At 36.4% G+C, this 16072-nt stretch overlaps 1 protein-coding gene and 1 pseudogene across 2 annotated transcripts in view; one reads left to right on the top strand and one right to left on the bottom strand.

Annotated features, from left to right (window-relative positions):
- LOC130848278 (DNA-directed RNA polymerase II subunit RPB2) overlaps window positions 1–16072 on the bottom strand; it is a 53883-nt gene that overhangs the window by 22264 nt on the left and 15547 nt on the right. Inside the window, exons 4-13 of one of the 2 annotated variants that reach the window (XM_057726556.1) lie at window positions 14640–14752; window positions 14300–14519; window positions 13784–13942; window positions 10816–10980; window positions 8900–9096; window positions 8615–8734; window positions 7615–7801; window positions 4052–4195; window positions 3649–3788; window positions 3432–3543 (exon numbers count right to left, since the gene is read on the bottom strand). In XM_057726556.1, coding sequence (XP_057582539.1) covers window positions 3432–3543; window positions 3649–3788; window positions 4052–4195; window positions 7615–7801; window positions 8615–8734; window positions 8900–9096; window positions 10816–10980; window positions 13784–13942; window positions 14300–14519; window positions 14640–14752 — 1557 coding nt within the window. The remainder of the gene's footprint in view (window positions 1–3431; window positions 3544–3648; window positions 3789–4051; window positions 4196–7614; window positions 7802–8614; window positions 8735–8899; window positions 9097–10815; window positions 10981–13783; window positions 13943–14299; window positions 14520–14639; window positions 14753–16072) is intronic. The other variant, XM_057726557.1, reaches the window with a different exon arrangement.
- On the top strand, window positions 15281–15898 carry LOC130847965 (coatomer subunit zeta-1-like; annotated as a pseudogene).

Genomic DNA, 16072 nt, shown 5'->3' with positions numbered 1-16072 from the left:
TATACATAAAAAGACAAAACAGTCTCATGAACTTTTATTTTCTCTGTATCATTAAGGCTATCAATAAGATTAATAAATTATCAAATAAAATTAACAGATCTTAGTTTATCATTGCTCAATATACAAAGACCAAGGTATAACTTAAAATTTTAAATAGGATAAATATCTAACCTTGGTAATTATAGAGCTGAACAACATCTGGTAATAATGTCATGCAAAATAAATTAAAATGAAGAAAAAATATTTTTGCTATCACAAACACTAGTTTATGACAATTTCTTATTTGCCTCTTTGATAATTATACTTCACTGTGTAACCTTTCAATATCCAGCCCTATACCACTCTGCCTTGATCAGGCTTTCCCAGTAATAAGCTTGACTTCTCACAATCACCTATCAGACAAACAGTTTATAGTCTAGCTATCTAATACTACTGAGCACTTGAAATGTGGCCATTCTGAAAAGAGATATGCTGTAAGTATAAACTACTCATTGGATTTCAAAGGTAGTACAAAATACAATAAAATTTATCATTAATAATTTTCCATTGATTATATGTTGAAATTGTAACATTTCTGATGTATCATTCAAATAAAATATATTTAAATTATTTTCCTCTATTTCTTTTTTTTTTTTTGGGCACACCACGTGGCTGGCAGGATCTTAGTTTCCCAACAAGGACTTGAAACCACGCCCTTGGCAGTGTAAGTGCAGAGTACTAACCACTTGGCTGCCAAGGAATTCCCTTTTTTTTTTTTCTTTTTTAACATGACAACTAGAAAAATGTAAATCGCATATGTAACTTACATTATATTTCTACTGGACAGTGCTAGAAAATATGTTCCTAGAAAATACCAAAAATATTTTGGGAAATCTTACAATAAAGAACATAATATTAAAAGCACTATAGAATTTGAACTGCCAATATAAAAAGAAGTCAAGAAGTAAACAAATAAGAATCTCCAGTGAATTATCTAGATCGAATAAATAATCTTAAAAGTCAACTAAGAAATGAACTGCCAATAAGTTGGGAAATGGAAAAACAGATTGGTATTTCTAAACAAAGGTACTTTTAAAAAGTAAAATCACATCTGGATACCTTTATTAAAGAAAAGACTGGAACAAAGAAAAGCAAATAAAGTAATTAATTAAAAAAAAAAGAAAGAAAAGATTGGGCGGGGAATTGCCTGGTAGTCCCGTGGTTAGGAATCCACTAACCACTGCCAGGGCCCAGGTTCAATCCCTGGTGGGGGAACTAAGACAGGAAAGAAGGAAGGAAGGGAGGGAGGAAGAAGAGACTGGGTTTATTTAAGAAAGGAAAGGAAAGGTTTGGATTACTCAGTTTTAAAACAATAGTAAATCATAAATGCTTGATCAAAAACACCAAGTTCTCCCAGAGTAAAGAGTCAAAATCCAAGAAAAGGAAAATGTCCCACATTCTCAGCTCACTTCCCGTCCTTCTTAGAAAACAATGTGAGATGAAAACACTGTATGTGAGCAAAAGCACCATGAGTGGCGTTTTCAAATGCTTACCTTGAATCCTTAAAGAATTCCTAATAGAATATAGAATATTATACTACAACATAGCTAACAGAATATAGCTCTATTGTCTTAACAGGAAGACATAAACAGAGCTGTGTCTCCTCAAAGGCCAAATAATATCTTGTGTTCCAAAGGAAATAGGTGTTCTTGAGAGGACTATTACAGGAAAGCCTGACAGGTCCAACACAACGCTAAAGTTAAAAATGGGTAAAATGAAGATCTCTGATTATTAGAAAATATGAAGGAAAAGAAAGAGTACTAGACTCCTGAAAAATATATACAATTTTCCCACTAAGAGGCTTCCAACAACACTCTACAATAGGAGATTAAAGAGCCTAGTCCAAGGACACAGGGTCCATTTATACTTTAAACAAACACTCTGACTCAGTGTCAGATACTACATGTCAGGCACCATGCTCAAAACTGAAAATACAAAGTTATATTAAGAGATGTTCCCTGCCTCTGAGAAGTTAATAGTTTAGTGAATGAGGTAGGCAATTAAATCAATAGTTACTATCTGGCATAAACATTCTGTCAGAAGTTATTTAAGGAAAATATGCTACATACAGTCAATAGAGATAGATCTAAATCAGGGGCTCAGTGAAGAGCCTGCAGGTCAAATCTGCCCTCACCTGCTGTCTATTTTTTTTTAATAAAGTTTTACTGATTTATGTATTGTCTATGGCTAATTTTTACTACAATAGCAGTGGTGAATACACAACAGACACTGTAAGGTAAACAAAGACTAAAATATTTAATATGTGATCCTTTTAAATGTTTGCCAACCTCTGATGTAAATCAAACTGGGGGAGGGTCAGGTGAAGTATCCTGAAAGAGATGAGAATTAACACTAAAGTTTTGCACAACTAGTGAGATTTACCTACAAAAAGTAATAAGAACCCTTCTCCCTGTTACCCGTTTTTGAGGCATGAGTGACATGGAGCACAGGCATTCCAGGCTGAGGGAATGGGCCAATAGAAGGGTAAAAAGGCCTAAAACAGCATGAAGAATTTTATTTTATCCTAGAAAAAACAGAAAACCTAAAGGTAGCTCTCAGCAGAAATATATGGCATTAACAAAGTTCTCAATCATAAAAAACACAGCCAATTTTGGTTCTTAGCCCTGCCCACCATCAAGTGAAGCATGCTATTCCTGACTTCTTCAAGCTATGAATACGCCTGGGTCAAGACCCAGGGTCTGCCTACTAGCGGAAGGTCTGGAGCAGCCAAACCTCAATTCTCTGCTCTGCTATGTAGACAGGAGGCCAGCTTAAGTGTGTTACAGTTTCTCTCCAACCCCACTTTCACCTACACAGACCCGAAGGTGCACATTTGGGGAAATCAAAAGCCTGAGCCCAGCCCTCAATACAGTACACTAAAAGCAAAAGCCCAAATTTGGGGAGGAATAAAGCTCATATGGTAATTTCATGATTGAAAAAAAAAAAACCCCATCCTAGTCCCAGAGCACTTCAATATCCACCTAAATATAAAAGAATCAAACAGAAGTGTATCACAGTTCATGAATGAATCTTGGGATTTCAACAAAGGAGAAATCAGTGATGTTCATTACCTGTTCAAAAACATTGTTTTCAGCTTTACAAAAAGATTCTACAAAGAATTTTTAACTTTAAAGTGTAATCTGAATTCCAAAATATAATTTAGTAACAAATTACATGTCAAAATTTTAGATACCTATATCTAAGGCATTAAAGCAAGCAATACCTTATAATTAAATCTAGCTCAAAATATCACCTAGACTTTTGAAAGTATACTTTCCAATTCAAAGGAAAGCAGTTCAAGAAATATACCAATGCAAAGATTACTTTCACTAGTCTGATAACTTGTTTGGAAATTCCAGAAATCACATCCTCAATTAATTAAAGACTCTTACTTCTGACACGATGATGTCCATCTGACGCCGCAATTTCCGCAGAGTGTTCATAAGTTGTTCAGGATCTTTATGTATTCCAACCCAGCAGCCATTAACAAAAATCTTGGTTGCACTAAAATGCAAAACCAAAAAAGCATTTTGCACTTAGTAACCCTATAACAAGCTATAACCAAAGATTAACAAGTTCTTTTTTTTTTTAAATTGTGTCTATACATACTCAGCAATAGCCGCAGGAGAAATTTCTTCTAAATTTTCCATACTCCATTCTTCTAAAAATTCCAGAATTGGAGAAGGTTGAGATCCAACTGAAATATAAGCCATCAAGGCTAAATTCTTCACAAGTCCTACAGCATGGCCCTTGGAACAAATAAGTACGTATTACTCATAATGATTTAACATGCCTATCAAAATTCTTTTCCAAAAACATTTTTCCTCCAATTTGATTTCAGAATGTACTCTTACTTCCTAAGAACAAAATTATAATATCTTACTTTTAAACTATATTACATAATTAAACAAAATCATAAGTAATTACAATTAAAAATTACTTATAAAAGTAATTATACCCTACATGATTACAGCTGGACTTTTTGTCTTGAACATGAATTCTAATGTATTACCTCTGGGGTCTCAGCAGGACACACCATTCCCCATAATGTATTATGCAACTGTCTTGGTTTTGCTAGCTTGCCATCTCTACCAATGGGAGAATTTAAACGACGCAGGTGAGAAAGAGTAGAGGCAAAAGTCAGGCGGTTTAATACCTAGAAAACAACAGCAAATCTTTAAAGTTTGGGCATTTCTGTTACTCACACGTACCACATTTTTGGCAAATACTAGAATGAGGCAAAGTCATATTTTTACACATAATCCACTCAGTGTAGAAATGTCCCCATCCTTCCTGTCTCTGTCCTGCCCTTTATAATCTTATGCACCCCTGTAACTTGACTGACCCTTACAGCAGGGATGGCAAATATATGACATATAGTTCCAACATACCACATAAATGTTGTGTTTATGCTCTATCTCCAACCACTAGGATGTTAGCTCCACAAGGGTGGGGATTTTTTATGTTTCGTTCTCTGTTGTATCCCAGTACCTAGAACAGTACTTGGCACACATTAGGCACTCAGTAAGTGTTATATGCTACCAATTCACATTCCTTTGACCATAGCAGACATCGCTAATCCATCCCAGAACTTTTTACAGGCTGAGGCCTCTGAATCCAACACAGAGATTCAATACTTATAGAACACTAAGCAAGGTAATACTTATAAGTAAGGTAATACTTACAGGGATATAAACCAAGCAACACAAGCTCAAGGTACCTAATAACAAATCACCACTTTCCCCAGCCCTACAACAACCCATCCTCCTTCCTCTTCCCAAGCCCCCTATCATGATTAACGGCATCACGCTTCCATTTATCTCCCAATCTAGAAATCTAAGATATTTTTATCTCTGACTTCCTCCTTTCACACATCAATAAACATACCCTGTTAACTCTATTTTCAAACCTTCTCAAAAAGCCAAACCCTCCATTCCCAATGTCACAGCAATAAACCAGACCCTTTTCTCTTACCTAGACTACTGTCATCAGCTCAAAAGTCCCTGCAATGTCCTCTCCAATCTACCCTCCTCAGTTACCAGAATTATTAAAACACAGATATAGATAAGTCCACATCACTCACCGAATTAAAAAATAATAAACAGTTCCCACCAACTAGAGGAGCATGACACTAAAGCTCTTCTCAGTGAAGTCCCAGATGACCTTTCCCCACCAGTAGTCTCCAGAACTCCTGTACTCCATCCACAATGCCAAACACCCTTTCACCTCCACAGCTTTGACCAGGCTCCTGCCACAGAATGGAATGCACTTCCCCATTCTGTTCTGCCTGGTGAAATGTTACCACTTCTGAGGAAGACATCTGATCTACCTCCAGGAAGAACTGTTCTCTTCTCTCTACTCTATGGAGTTTTCCATCATTCAACTAATCAATCACAAAGTCTTACAAAACTTACTTCCTAATATTTCCCAAATTTGGCTCCACTCTCTACCTCTACAAAACTGCTCTAGTGCAGGCCCTAATTATTTCTCACTGAGCCTGTTGGCAGCAATCTTTCTGCCACCAACTCTGCTCTTCTCAAATCTTTCTCCACACTGCCAGTTACTATGAATATACCTATAAAGCAAACATGAACATGTCACTCCCCTCTATGAGGTGTTCCAGCTCCCCACTCTAACCCCATCTTCCTAACTCTCCCACTTTGATCTGAAAATCCGAGAATGCTCTAGCTCCTCCCACATACACATGCTCTTTCCTCCCTGTCCCACTGTTCAGAATATTGAGTTTTCTCCAGTTTCCTGTGAGCTACTGGTTCTCCCTCCTCTAAGGCTTGGGCTACTTTCCAACTACCTGTCAAGATTCAGCTCAAGTGTCACCTCCTAAAGAAAACACTTCTTTTGGGACTTCCTTGGTGGCACAGTGGTTAAGAACCCGCCTGCCAATGCAGGGGACACAGGTTGAATCCCTGGTCCAGGAAGATCCCACATGCCACAGAGCAACTAAGCCCACCCATGCGCCACAACTACTGAGCCTGCGCTCTAGAGCCAGTGAGCCATAACTACTGAGCCTGTGTGCTGCAACTACTGAAGCCCGTCCACCTAAAGCCCATGCTCTGCAACGAGAAGCCACTACACTGAGATGCCCACGCATCGCAACAAAGAGTAGCCCACACTCACCACAACTAGAGAAAGCCTGCATGCAGCAACAAAGATCCAACGCAGTCAAAAATAAATAAATAAATTTATTAAAAAAAACAAACAAACTTCTTTTCACTCAGTGCTAAATGCCTTTATCCAGCACTCCCATAGAGCAGGTGTGCATAGCTGTCATACTCACTGAATCATGTTATAATATCTGTTTACATCTATGAGTACAGACTGTAAACTACTGAAGATCAGGGATCATGTTTTATTCATTTTTGTATCTCCAATGTGTGACAGAGTGCCTGGCACATCTTAAGTCCCAGTAACCATACACTGAACTGAATTGGCAGGATGGCATTTATCATAATTCAGCTCAAGGCACAGTGAGCTATACATGGATGAATGGTTCCTCTAATAGATGGTGAGCTCCTTGAGGGCTGGAAGAGTATGTCATTTAACCTTGTGAACACACCATCACAAACACCAAGTAGAGGGACTTCTCTGGTGGTCCAGCAGTTAAAACTCTGCGCTCCCAATGCAGGGGGCCCAGGTTCAAACCCTGGTCAGGGAACTAGATTCCACATGCCGCAACTAAGAGTCCACATGCTACAATTAAAGATTTCGCATGCCGCAATGAAGACCCCACACATGGCAACGAAAATCCCACATACTGCAACTAAGACCCAGCGCAGCCAAATAAATAAATATAAATAAATAAATAAATAAATAAATATTAAAAAAAAAACAAAAAACCCACCAAGTAGACTCAACAAATCCTTACTAAACTAAAAGGAACTAGAAATTTAACTGGGCTAGGAGCATCCTTCCAGAATTTAAGGCATCTAGATTTCTAGGAATCAGAGCTTAAAGTTGGTGTCTGAATGCCAGATTAATCAGGTGATACTGGTATAGGCTAGTTTAAAGAAAAAGCAAAAGAGTGGGAGAGGTCCTTCATAAAGCTAGACATATCCACTATAAATTTTCAATCTTATATGAAAATTACAAAAAAATAAAGTACCTAATGAGAAATTCTTGTAAAAGTTTTCCCCCATTACTCCTTCTGAGAGTAGCTATTACAATCACTGTACATATAACAGGCCAACATACAGAAATCAGTGTTAGTAGTATTACATTTTGCAAGAAAGGAAGGGAATGCCCATTTATTATCTGGGTATCAGCTTCTAATACAGAGCTTTTAAGACGTACAAATTTCACAAATACGGACTCTCACCTCCCAAGAAGCTATTCGAATTTATTAAATATCTTGATGCAAGTCAAAACTTTTAAATCTCTCTTACTAATGCTAATAGCTAACTTAAGAAAAATTCCACTTTCATAATTCAAAAGCCCCCATGTACTTTTATCTCTGACCAAGAAAAAAAAGGCAAAATAATTTATATTCAATGAATGAAAGATTCTATTAGTTCCATAACATTTTCTTATCAAACCTGTAGTCACAGTTAACATCCTTACCTGAGATACTCCAGCTCTAGCTTGATGAGCTTTCTTTTGGTCACCCCAGTTTCCAGTAGCTAAAGAATACTTTAGGCCATCAGATATTATCCTTGTTTTAATTGCCAACTCCAAGTTAAAATCCTTTCCTCGATCAATGAACTTCTGTGCATAGATCCGTACTTCTTTAAGCAAATTCTTAAACATTCTGCCCAATAAAATGTTTTAAACATATAAAGGTCTGCAATATGCATTCTTAAAAGGACAATCTTGCCCACAAGGGGGCGAAAAGTGGTTGAGGTAGAGGGAGGGAGGTGTTATTACTTTTTATATAAAAAGCACAGATGCAAAAAAAAAAGGGGGGGGTACAGATGCACATATAGTACATAAACCTACACAAGCAAAGCAATTAGGGGAAAACAGTCAAAAGAGGCCCCTTAGTGGGGTGATAACAAAACAGGTTGAATAACACTAACAACATAATAAATAATAGAACATATATAAAATATTGCTAATATTATTTCTGTATTAAATTGTCTACATTATTTTTACAAATAAGTTTTTTAATTATAAAAGTATTATATGTTTATTATATAAATATGGAAAATATAAAAATATATCAAGAATAAAATAAAATCACATATAACCCCAATACTGACACAACCACTAATATTTTGAAAGATTTCCCTCCAGCTTTTGTGTTTTTATAAACTGTAATGCAGAACTAATAAAAATTCCAATATCAGCACTTAGAAAATCAAGGTAATAATTCAGCTTTCTCAAATGCTTTGTAAAAGTAGAGAGGAATAAAGAAAATGTAAACCAGTAATAAACATCCTCACAATTTTGAAATTCTCAGATATGAAATATCAATAAAACTAAACTAGGCAAGTGGCAAAGAATGTAGCTAACTTCATAAGTACCCGATATGGATGCCAAGATAGTTTAGCATCTCATGTGCAATAACCAATCTAAAGTGAAATCTCTCTACTTTTAACAATATCATTCTATAATTCCTTACCCTCTAAATAAGAATGCAAGCAGTGGTCCAGCAAGGTCCAATCTTTTGTTTCCATAGTGATCTCTGTCATCTAATTCTCTTCTACCCAAAGCTGCTAGCAGCAACCTATGAACCATGTACCTATAAAAAAAGAAGTAAAAAAGGAAAAAAAAAAAGAAAAAAGCACGTTTTGGCTTTTCTTAAACTTATATATTAAAAACATCAATTTTGACATTTTTAGCTTTAAGAAAAACTTTATCTCAACCATAGCTTGAAAAGAACTTAAAACAGTGAAATATGACGTACCCTAAGAAATAGGCTTTCTTGGTCTCACAAAAATCACTGACGCCAACATGAGGGAGCATTTCTTTCTGTAATACTTCTTTTGCATATTTAATTCTTTTCTCCTTGGTGACACCAGGCTTTGCTCCTCTTGAACCAATGAAATTTAGTGCAACATTCTGTTCTTGGATGACAAAAGCTTCATCGAGAGAAGGTTTAACCTATCAGTTAATTTAAATAAAAATTATTTTCAAATCCCTATCTTTACTTTAAAATAAGGCAATTTATAATATGTTAAATCAATTTATAATATGTTAAATATCCCTATGAACATAACTGAATATGCAAATATTTTTAGAAATTCAAGGAATCACAAAATCTTAGAACTTGAAAACACCTTAGAGATCTAGGGACCTCTCAAAAAAATCCACTCATCAGCACAGACAATTATACTTTCCAGTAAATTACAAATAATTCCATTATAACAGAGCACAGTAGGTTTTGGAGGTGTTTTATTTGTTTTTTACATTTTAATGAACAATAGCTTTAAAAAAGTCCCTTTCAAATATCTAAAATCAATTTAGAGAAGTTTAACACGCAAAATTTACTAAGCCTCAAATGAATAAATGTGCCATTTTGTTTTCAGCCTCGATTTAAGAAACCACTTTTGTCATGTAACCATATCAATAAATACTTTAATAACTAAAATATACTCCACTTTCTAACTTTGTAACCAATGTTGAGCTTGTATTTTACCTTATTTTTCTGTAGTCTTAAAAGACTCTGATAATTCAGGACAACTTTAAGAATATCAACTACTCCTTAGACAAGGATCATCAATGGAAAAGACTGATAAAGAAATGCATATTTATCTAGATTCAACAAACCTTCCCACAAAAATAACAACTTTACAATGGAAGAACCTAACAGATGCCACTGTGAAATTAACATTACCAATAATGGGACAAAATGACATCATGTGACTCCTGATGTGTTCCCCTGGGAAGCACACAATGTTATCTCTATATTTGTCCTGCCAAAAAAATGCATAAATTGAATCTAATCATAACGAAATATCAGAAAAACTCAAACTGAAGGATATTCTACAAAATAAATGGTCTATCCTCTCCAAAAACTTCAGTGTTAAGAAACACTAAGGAAAAAGACAAGGGAAGATTAAAAGAGACTAAAGAGACATAAAAACAAGATGCAATACATGATCCTGGATTGGATTTTGAACCAGGAAAAAAAAATGTCTTTAAGGACATTATCAGAATCACTGGCAAAAACCTGAATAAGATCTTCAAGTTAACAGTATGTTGCACCAAAGTACCAAATTTACAAATTGTAGTACTATGATCATGTGAGCAAATATCCTGATTCTTAGGAAACATACACTGAAAACTCTGAAGTATTTAGGAGCAAAGGGCATGATGCCTAAAACTTACTCTCAAATGATCCAGAAAAAAAAAACAATGTGTATATATAGATAAAAGAGAATCCTAAAGCAAATGTGGCAAAGATAACAACTACTGAATACAGGTGTAGAATATACAGGAGTTATTTGCAACTTTTCTGTAAGTTTGAAATGATTTCAAAATAAAAAAATTTTTAAAAAAAGACGATAGCAACTACTCATTTTCCCTTTTTACTAAACTGCATCACACTAGTATGCTTTTATGATTTTCCTTACTACTGTTTCTTCTTGCTGCTGTCATTGAACTTTGGCTGCTTCTAGTTTTCATGTCGATTTTGTAGAGAACTGTCAAGGAAGCAGCCAAGGCAGAGCTGAAGGCTTTCACTACACAGTAAATAGCATGGGGTTTGCAACAGCTAAACTGATCTTCAGAGCAGCTTTCTACTGTGTTTCAGGATTAGCAACAGCCAGTAACTTTAAAGCTCTTGAAAAACATTATGAATACATTTTGCTTGCACATTACCATTTCCATCATCTCTGGATCTTCAAAATCATAAATAATATGCTCTAAAATATCTCTGTCAGACACAAAACCTAATGCTCTGAACACAATAATGATGGGAACTTCTTGCTTGATATATGGTAGGGTTGCCACAATGCGCTGACCAATAGCACTCTTTTTTGCACCCTAGAAAAATAAAAAATCATTAGAGTATGATGATAGAGATTACAGCCATATGTAAACATCACAAGAACCATTTTATATACATATTTATTGTATGCATTTCAAAAGAAGCATGCCTCTCATACTCTAAGGAATGTCCTACAGCTACTTTTCAAAAACCACTACAACAGGTTTACTCATTTGATGGACAGGCTGGTCATTTGGACCTGCGAGAACTTCCATTCTCTACTTTCTGTCTGCCAAGATCCTCTAAAATTCCCCAAGACTGTATTTAGAAATGACCTTTGGCTGCAAAAGAATATGAACACAGACCCCCTAGTCCTTTCCCCCAACCAAAAAGGTTAAAAACTTTGGAAGAAAGAAATGAGGGGAAAATAAAAGAGAATATGGATAGACAAATGTGGAGAAACCACAAAATGAAAAATAAATATTAACTCTGAGTTGGTCTGTGAGGTATCTCCATGTACAAATAACGTTTCAAAATTAATAAACAGCCTCCTCTCACATAAACTTCTCTTTTCCAATTTCTCTCTAATTACCACACGTACAGAAATAAAAGTTACTAGCTTATGCTGGCATACAAACACCTGGTTTCTCAGTTTTAATCAAATTTTTTTCCTTCAATATAAAACTATCTTCTCTTGGCCTTATAACCCTACATTATCATGGTCCATCTAATAGTTTCTATTGTCTTCCTTCTCCTACTTCAGACCTCCTTCCTTAGAAACTTTACCCCATCTCACAGATGTTCAGTATCAACTTTAAATAAAGGATACGCAAATTTTCATCTTGATCTTTTTCCTGTACCCTCAACTGTCATGTCTCCAATTGCCATTTCATTCTTTCGAATTAGATACCAATTATTCCATTCAGTCTATTATTTGTTTCTTCAAAAAAATTTTTTCTGGGGACTTCCTAGGTGGCACAGTGCTTAAGAATCCTCCTGCCAATTCAGGGGACACGGGTCCAAGCCCTGCTCCGGGAAGATCCCACATGCCAAGGAGCAACTAAGCCTGTGTGCCACAACCACTGAGCCTGTGCTCTAGAGCCCATGAGCCACAACTATTGAGCCCATGCTCCGCAACAAAAGAAGCCACCACAATGAGAAGCCCGCACACCACAATGAAGAGTAGCCCCTCCTCGCAGCAACTAGAGAAAGCCTGTGTGCAGCAACGAAGACCCAACACAGCCAATAAATAAATACACAAATAATTTTTTTCTGAATAAGCAAAACATTAAAACAGAATGCCTACATCATGCACCACCCAAAATCTTTTGTCTAAAAATGAACTCACTAGGTTCTCTCTAAAAATCAATGCTTGGAAGTTCTCCATTTTATCTAGGACCTCAGGGTAGAACCACAGAATCTTAATTGACTCATTCCCATATTATATCAAACTTATCATTAAATCCAGATGATTTTCCTTTCTTTGCCTCTAATTCATTCATTCTTCCCACAGCTGCTATGATAATCTCTCTTAATATACTGTGTTCCTACTTTTGCCTCCATAATCCAGGCCAATGCTTATCAACAAAGAATGCACATCACAATCACCTGAGGATCTTTTCCAAACACTTGCAGTTGGGCCCCTTTCTACCCCCATTCACGAGTAAAAACGATTTTAATTCTTTAAAACACCTATTCCATGTGGAATTTTAACTTCAGGCACCTAAATCTCTCTAATGTTCAAGTTCTTCTTTATAAAACTGATTAAAGTGACATGAGACTCCGCATAACTGTTTATAAGAGCACAGGACTGGAAACCTAAACATCCATCACAAGGGAAATGGCTCAATAAATTATGCTATATCTATCTATATGGAAAATCACAGCTCAGAAACAATGATCAACTGCTCATCTAAACATGTTTTTAAAAGATATCAGCAATGTTCAAACTGTGTATGATATGCTTCCATTTGTATTTTTTGAATTAAGAATATTTCTGGATGGATTCATGAGAAATTATCAAAAGCAGCTGCTTCTTAGGGAAGAGATCTAGGGGTCAAAGGAAGAGTAATTTTTATAGTGTACCCTTTTCTGTACTTTTCTGAACTATTTTAATGTGCATATAAGACTTACTTTAAAAATTTTAACAAAAATGTGCATGAAATTAAATAATTACAACAAATTTCCAGTATAGTTGCAAAGATTAAATCAAGCAATCTGAACAACTGGCATATAGCAAATAGTCAAGAAATGCTATTATTAGATTACATTATTATAAATAACATGCCTATGGTAGGTGGCTTCTAAGATGGTGCCCAATGATCCCTGCCTACTATTACTGCCTTGTGTAGTCCCCCTGAGTATAGACTGCATGTACTAACTTGCATCTAACAAAAAGAACATGGCAAAAATAATAGGATGTTGCACTTCCAAGATTACGGTATAAAAGATGGTGATTTCCAACTTGCTCATATGCTCTATGGTTCTGCTCAATGACTCTCTCTGACAAGTAAGCTGCCATGTTGTCAGGGTCTGTATGGAGGGGGGCCATGAGGCAAGGAACTGAATCTTGCTGACAACCATGCAAATGAGCCTTATGATGGTGACTGCAGCCCAGACACCTCAATTGCAGTCCTGTGACCAGAGGACCCAGCTAATCCACATCCAGAAACTGTGAGATGACAAATGTTGCTACTGGAGTAATTTGTTACACAGCAAAATAAGTAAATAATAAAATGCCTATCACACAACACTGATAATATGCTCCAGAAAAACTTTTTGACTAAGCATGCAGCCTGGTAACTTACAAAACTAGACCAAAAGGAAGAAACCCAAACAATATCATATAATAACCCATACCTGTCCTCCTCTTGCAAGCATGCTAACCCAGATAGTACTGGTGGGTCGAGAAGAATTCTCCAGACATGATCTACACTCTCCTGTGTAGGCATATTTAGAATCCTTTTTGGCAAACACATAGACTGTGTTTGTTGCCATTTTCTCTTGAGCAATCAGAACCTATATGGACAATAAAAATTACCGCCATAAAACACACAAGGTCTTTGAATTAGAAAGAAGACTGAAAGCTGCATCTTAATTTAATCTGACTGTATAGGCTCACTGAAACATCAATTCTTGAACTTTACAAACTCCATTTTGCATAAATGCTTCACAGACACATATAAGCTCAAACTGACCAAATTTCTAGTGTGTATTATTGGGTTGGTCAACCCAATATATACAGCTAAGCAAAGTTTTGGTTTAATATAAATTCAGCTGTTACCTCCTTAATAATTTAACTGCTACTCCCAGATTATTATACAAAACTTTACTTTTTAATTTCAGCTTTCACTTTTAAAAATAATGCTACTATACCTTTTCTGATCCATTAATAATGAAGTAGCCACCAGGATCCAAGGGGCATTCATTTAACTCACAAAGATCACGATCTGTTAAGCCATTCAATAGGCAGTAAGTTGAACGCAACATAATTGGAATTTTCCCTATAAAAGTTTTCTGATGCTGTGTCTGAAGTTGTTCTTCGCCTTCTTTAATGACTGTTTTTGTTATATCAACATACAGTGGAGCAGAGTACCTTTGAAAATAAAAGTAGATCACAAGGTAATAGTAAGGTATTTGCTAACACTCAACGGGCTAAAATTTTATTTTCTGAGTTTTATTTCTTCAGCTGCTAGAAAAGAAATATCTTTCTTACGTGAGATTTCTTAATCTGGCCTCATTTGGCATCATTGGTGAAGGAGCACCATCTCTTTCCCAATGAGTAGGCTTGGAGAGGTAAATTTGTTCAAACTTCAGCAAATATCTTGGCTAAAATGAAAACAAAAACCATGGAAAAGGGTAAATAATTTTTTTCCACAAAAGATTTAATGATTTCATTTTAACCAACATTAACATTTTGAGTAGAAACAGCTCTAGAAAATGCCAAGGGGCTTCCCTGGTGGTCCAGTGGTTAAGACTCCACCCTTTCAATGCAAGGAGCATGGGTTCAATCCCTGGTCAGGGAACTAAGATCTCACATGCCATGTGGTGTGGCCATAAAATAAAAGGAGAATGCCAAAGTTAATCCACTTTACTAAAATGGTGACTCTCCAGAGTCAACATCCATATTCTATAGATGTCAAGTTTTATACTTCATCACCTTCTTACGGTGGAAGACAAAAAGAGACTTAATATATCACAATAAAGACTAAGCACATATCATATGCTCTGAATTCACATCAAACAGCTAAAATAGATTTGCATTAATGATTTGTAGAGCTGTTTCACGTGCCTTCTCAGTTTAGGTCAGGTTAACAAAGTTACCAGAAAACAAAAGATAAATTCATACAATTAGAAATGTGTTTTAAACTAATCGACAGAACACAGGAAAAAAGTAAATCTAACTCTTTAATTAAACATACAGAAGACATCGGCACCAGCTGCAGGGATACGCTGATTTTGGAACCCTCCCTGTATACTGTCAAAGCCATCCCAATTCTGGACCATGACGGAGATCAACTTTTTGCCAAGTGCTATGATGACACCTACCCCAGTGTCAAGGAGCAAAAGGCCTTTGAGAAGAACATTTTCAACAAGACCCTTCGGACTGACAGTGAAATTGCCCTCTTGAAAGGCCTGACAGTGGTATACAAAAGCAGTATCGATCTCTATTTCTATGATTGGCAGCTCCTATGAAAATGAGCTAATGCTCATGGTTGTTCTGAACAGCCTCTTCAACTCAATGAGCCAGATGCTGAGGAAAAATGTAGAAAAGCGAGCTCTGCTGGAGAACATGGAGGGGCCCTTCTTGGCTGTGGATGAAATCATAGATGGAGGGGTGATCCTATAAAGCAATCCCCAGCAAGTAGCACAACAGGTGGCAGTAGGGGAGAAGATTTCCTCCTTACAGAGCAGACCAAGTCTCAGGTGCTGCAGTCAGCCAAAGACCAGATCAAGTGGTCACTCCTTCGGTGAAGACCCCACTGTTCCTGGCTCCTCACCCCCTCAAAAAATCCACATGTCTGCTGTGGCTTCTCATCCAGTCCCTCAAATGATGCTTTTCAGGGTCATCTCGGGTTTTACAGGGATCCTTAAATCTCCATCTTGCCTCTGGTTGCCCCCCAGCCCCCAAACCCATATATACTTCCC

Source organism: Hippopotamus amphibius, chromosome 3 (genome assembly GCF_030028045.1).
Source record: "Hippopotamus amphibius kiboko isolate mHipAmp2 chromosome 3, mHipAmp2.hap2, whole genome shotgun sequence".
NCBI lineage: Eukaryota > Metazoa > Chordata > Mammalia > Artiodactyla > Hippopotamidae > Hippopotamus > Hippopotamus amphibius.
This window is presented reverse-complemented; position numbering and strand designations above follow the sequence as displayed.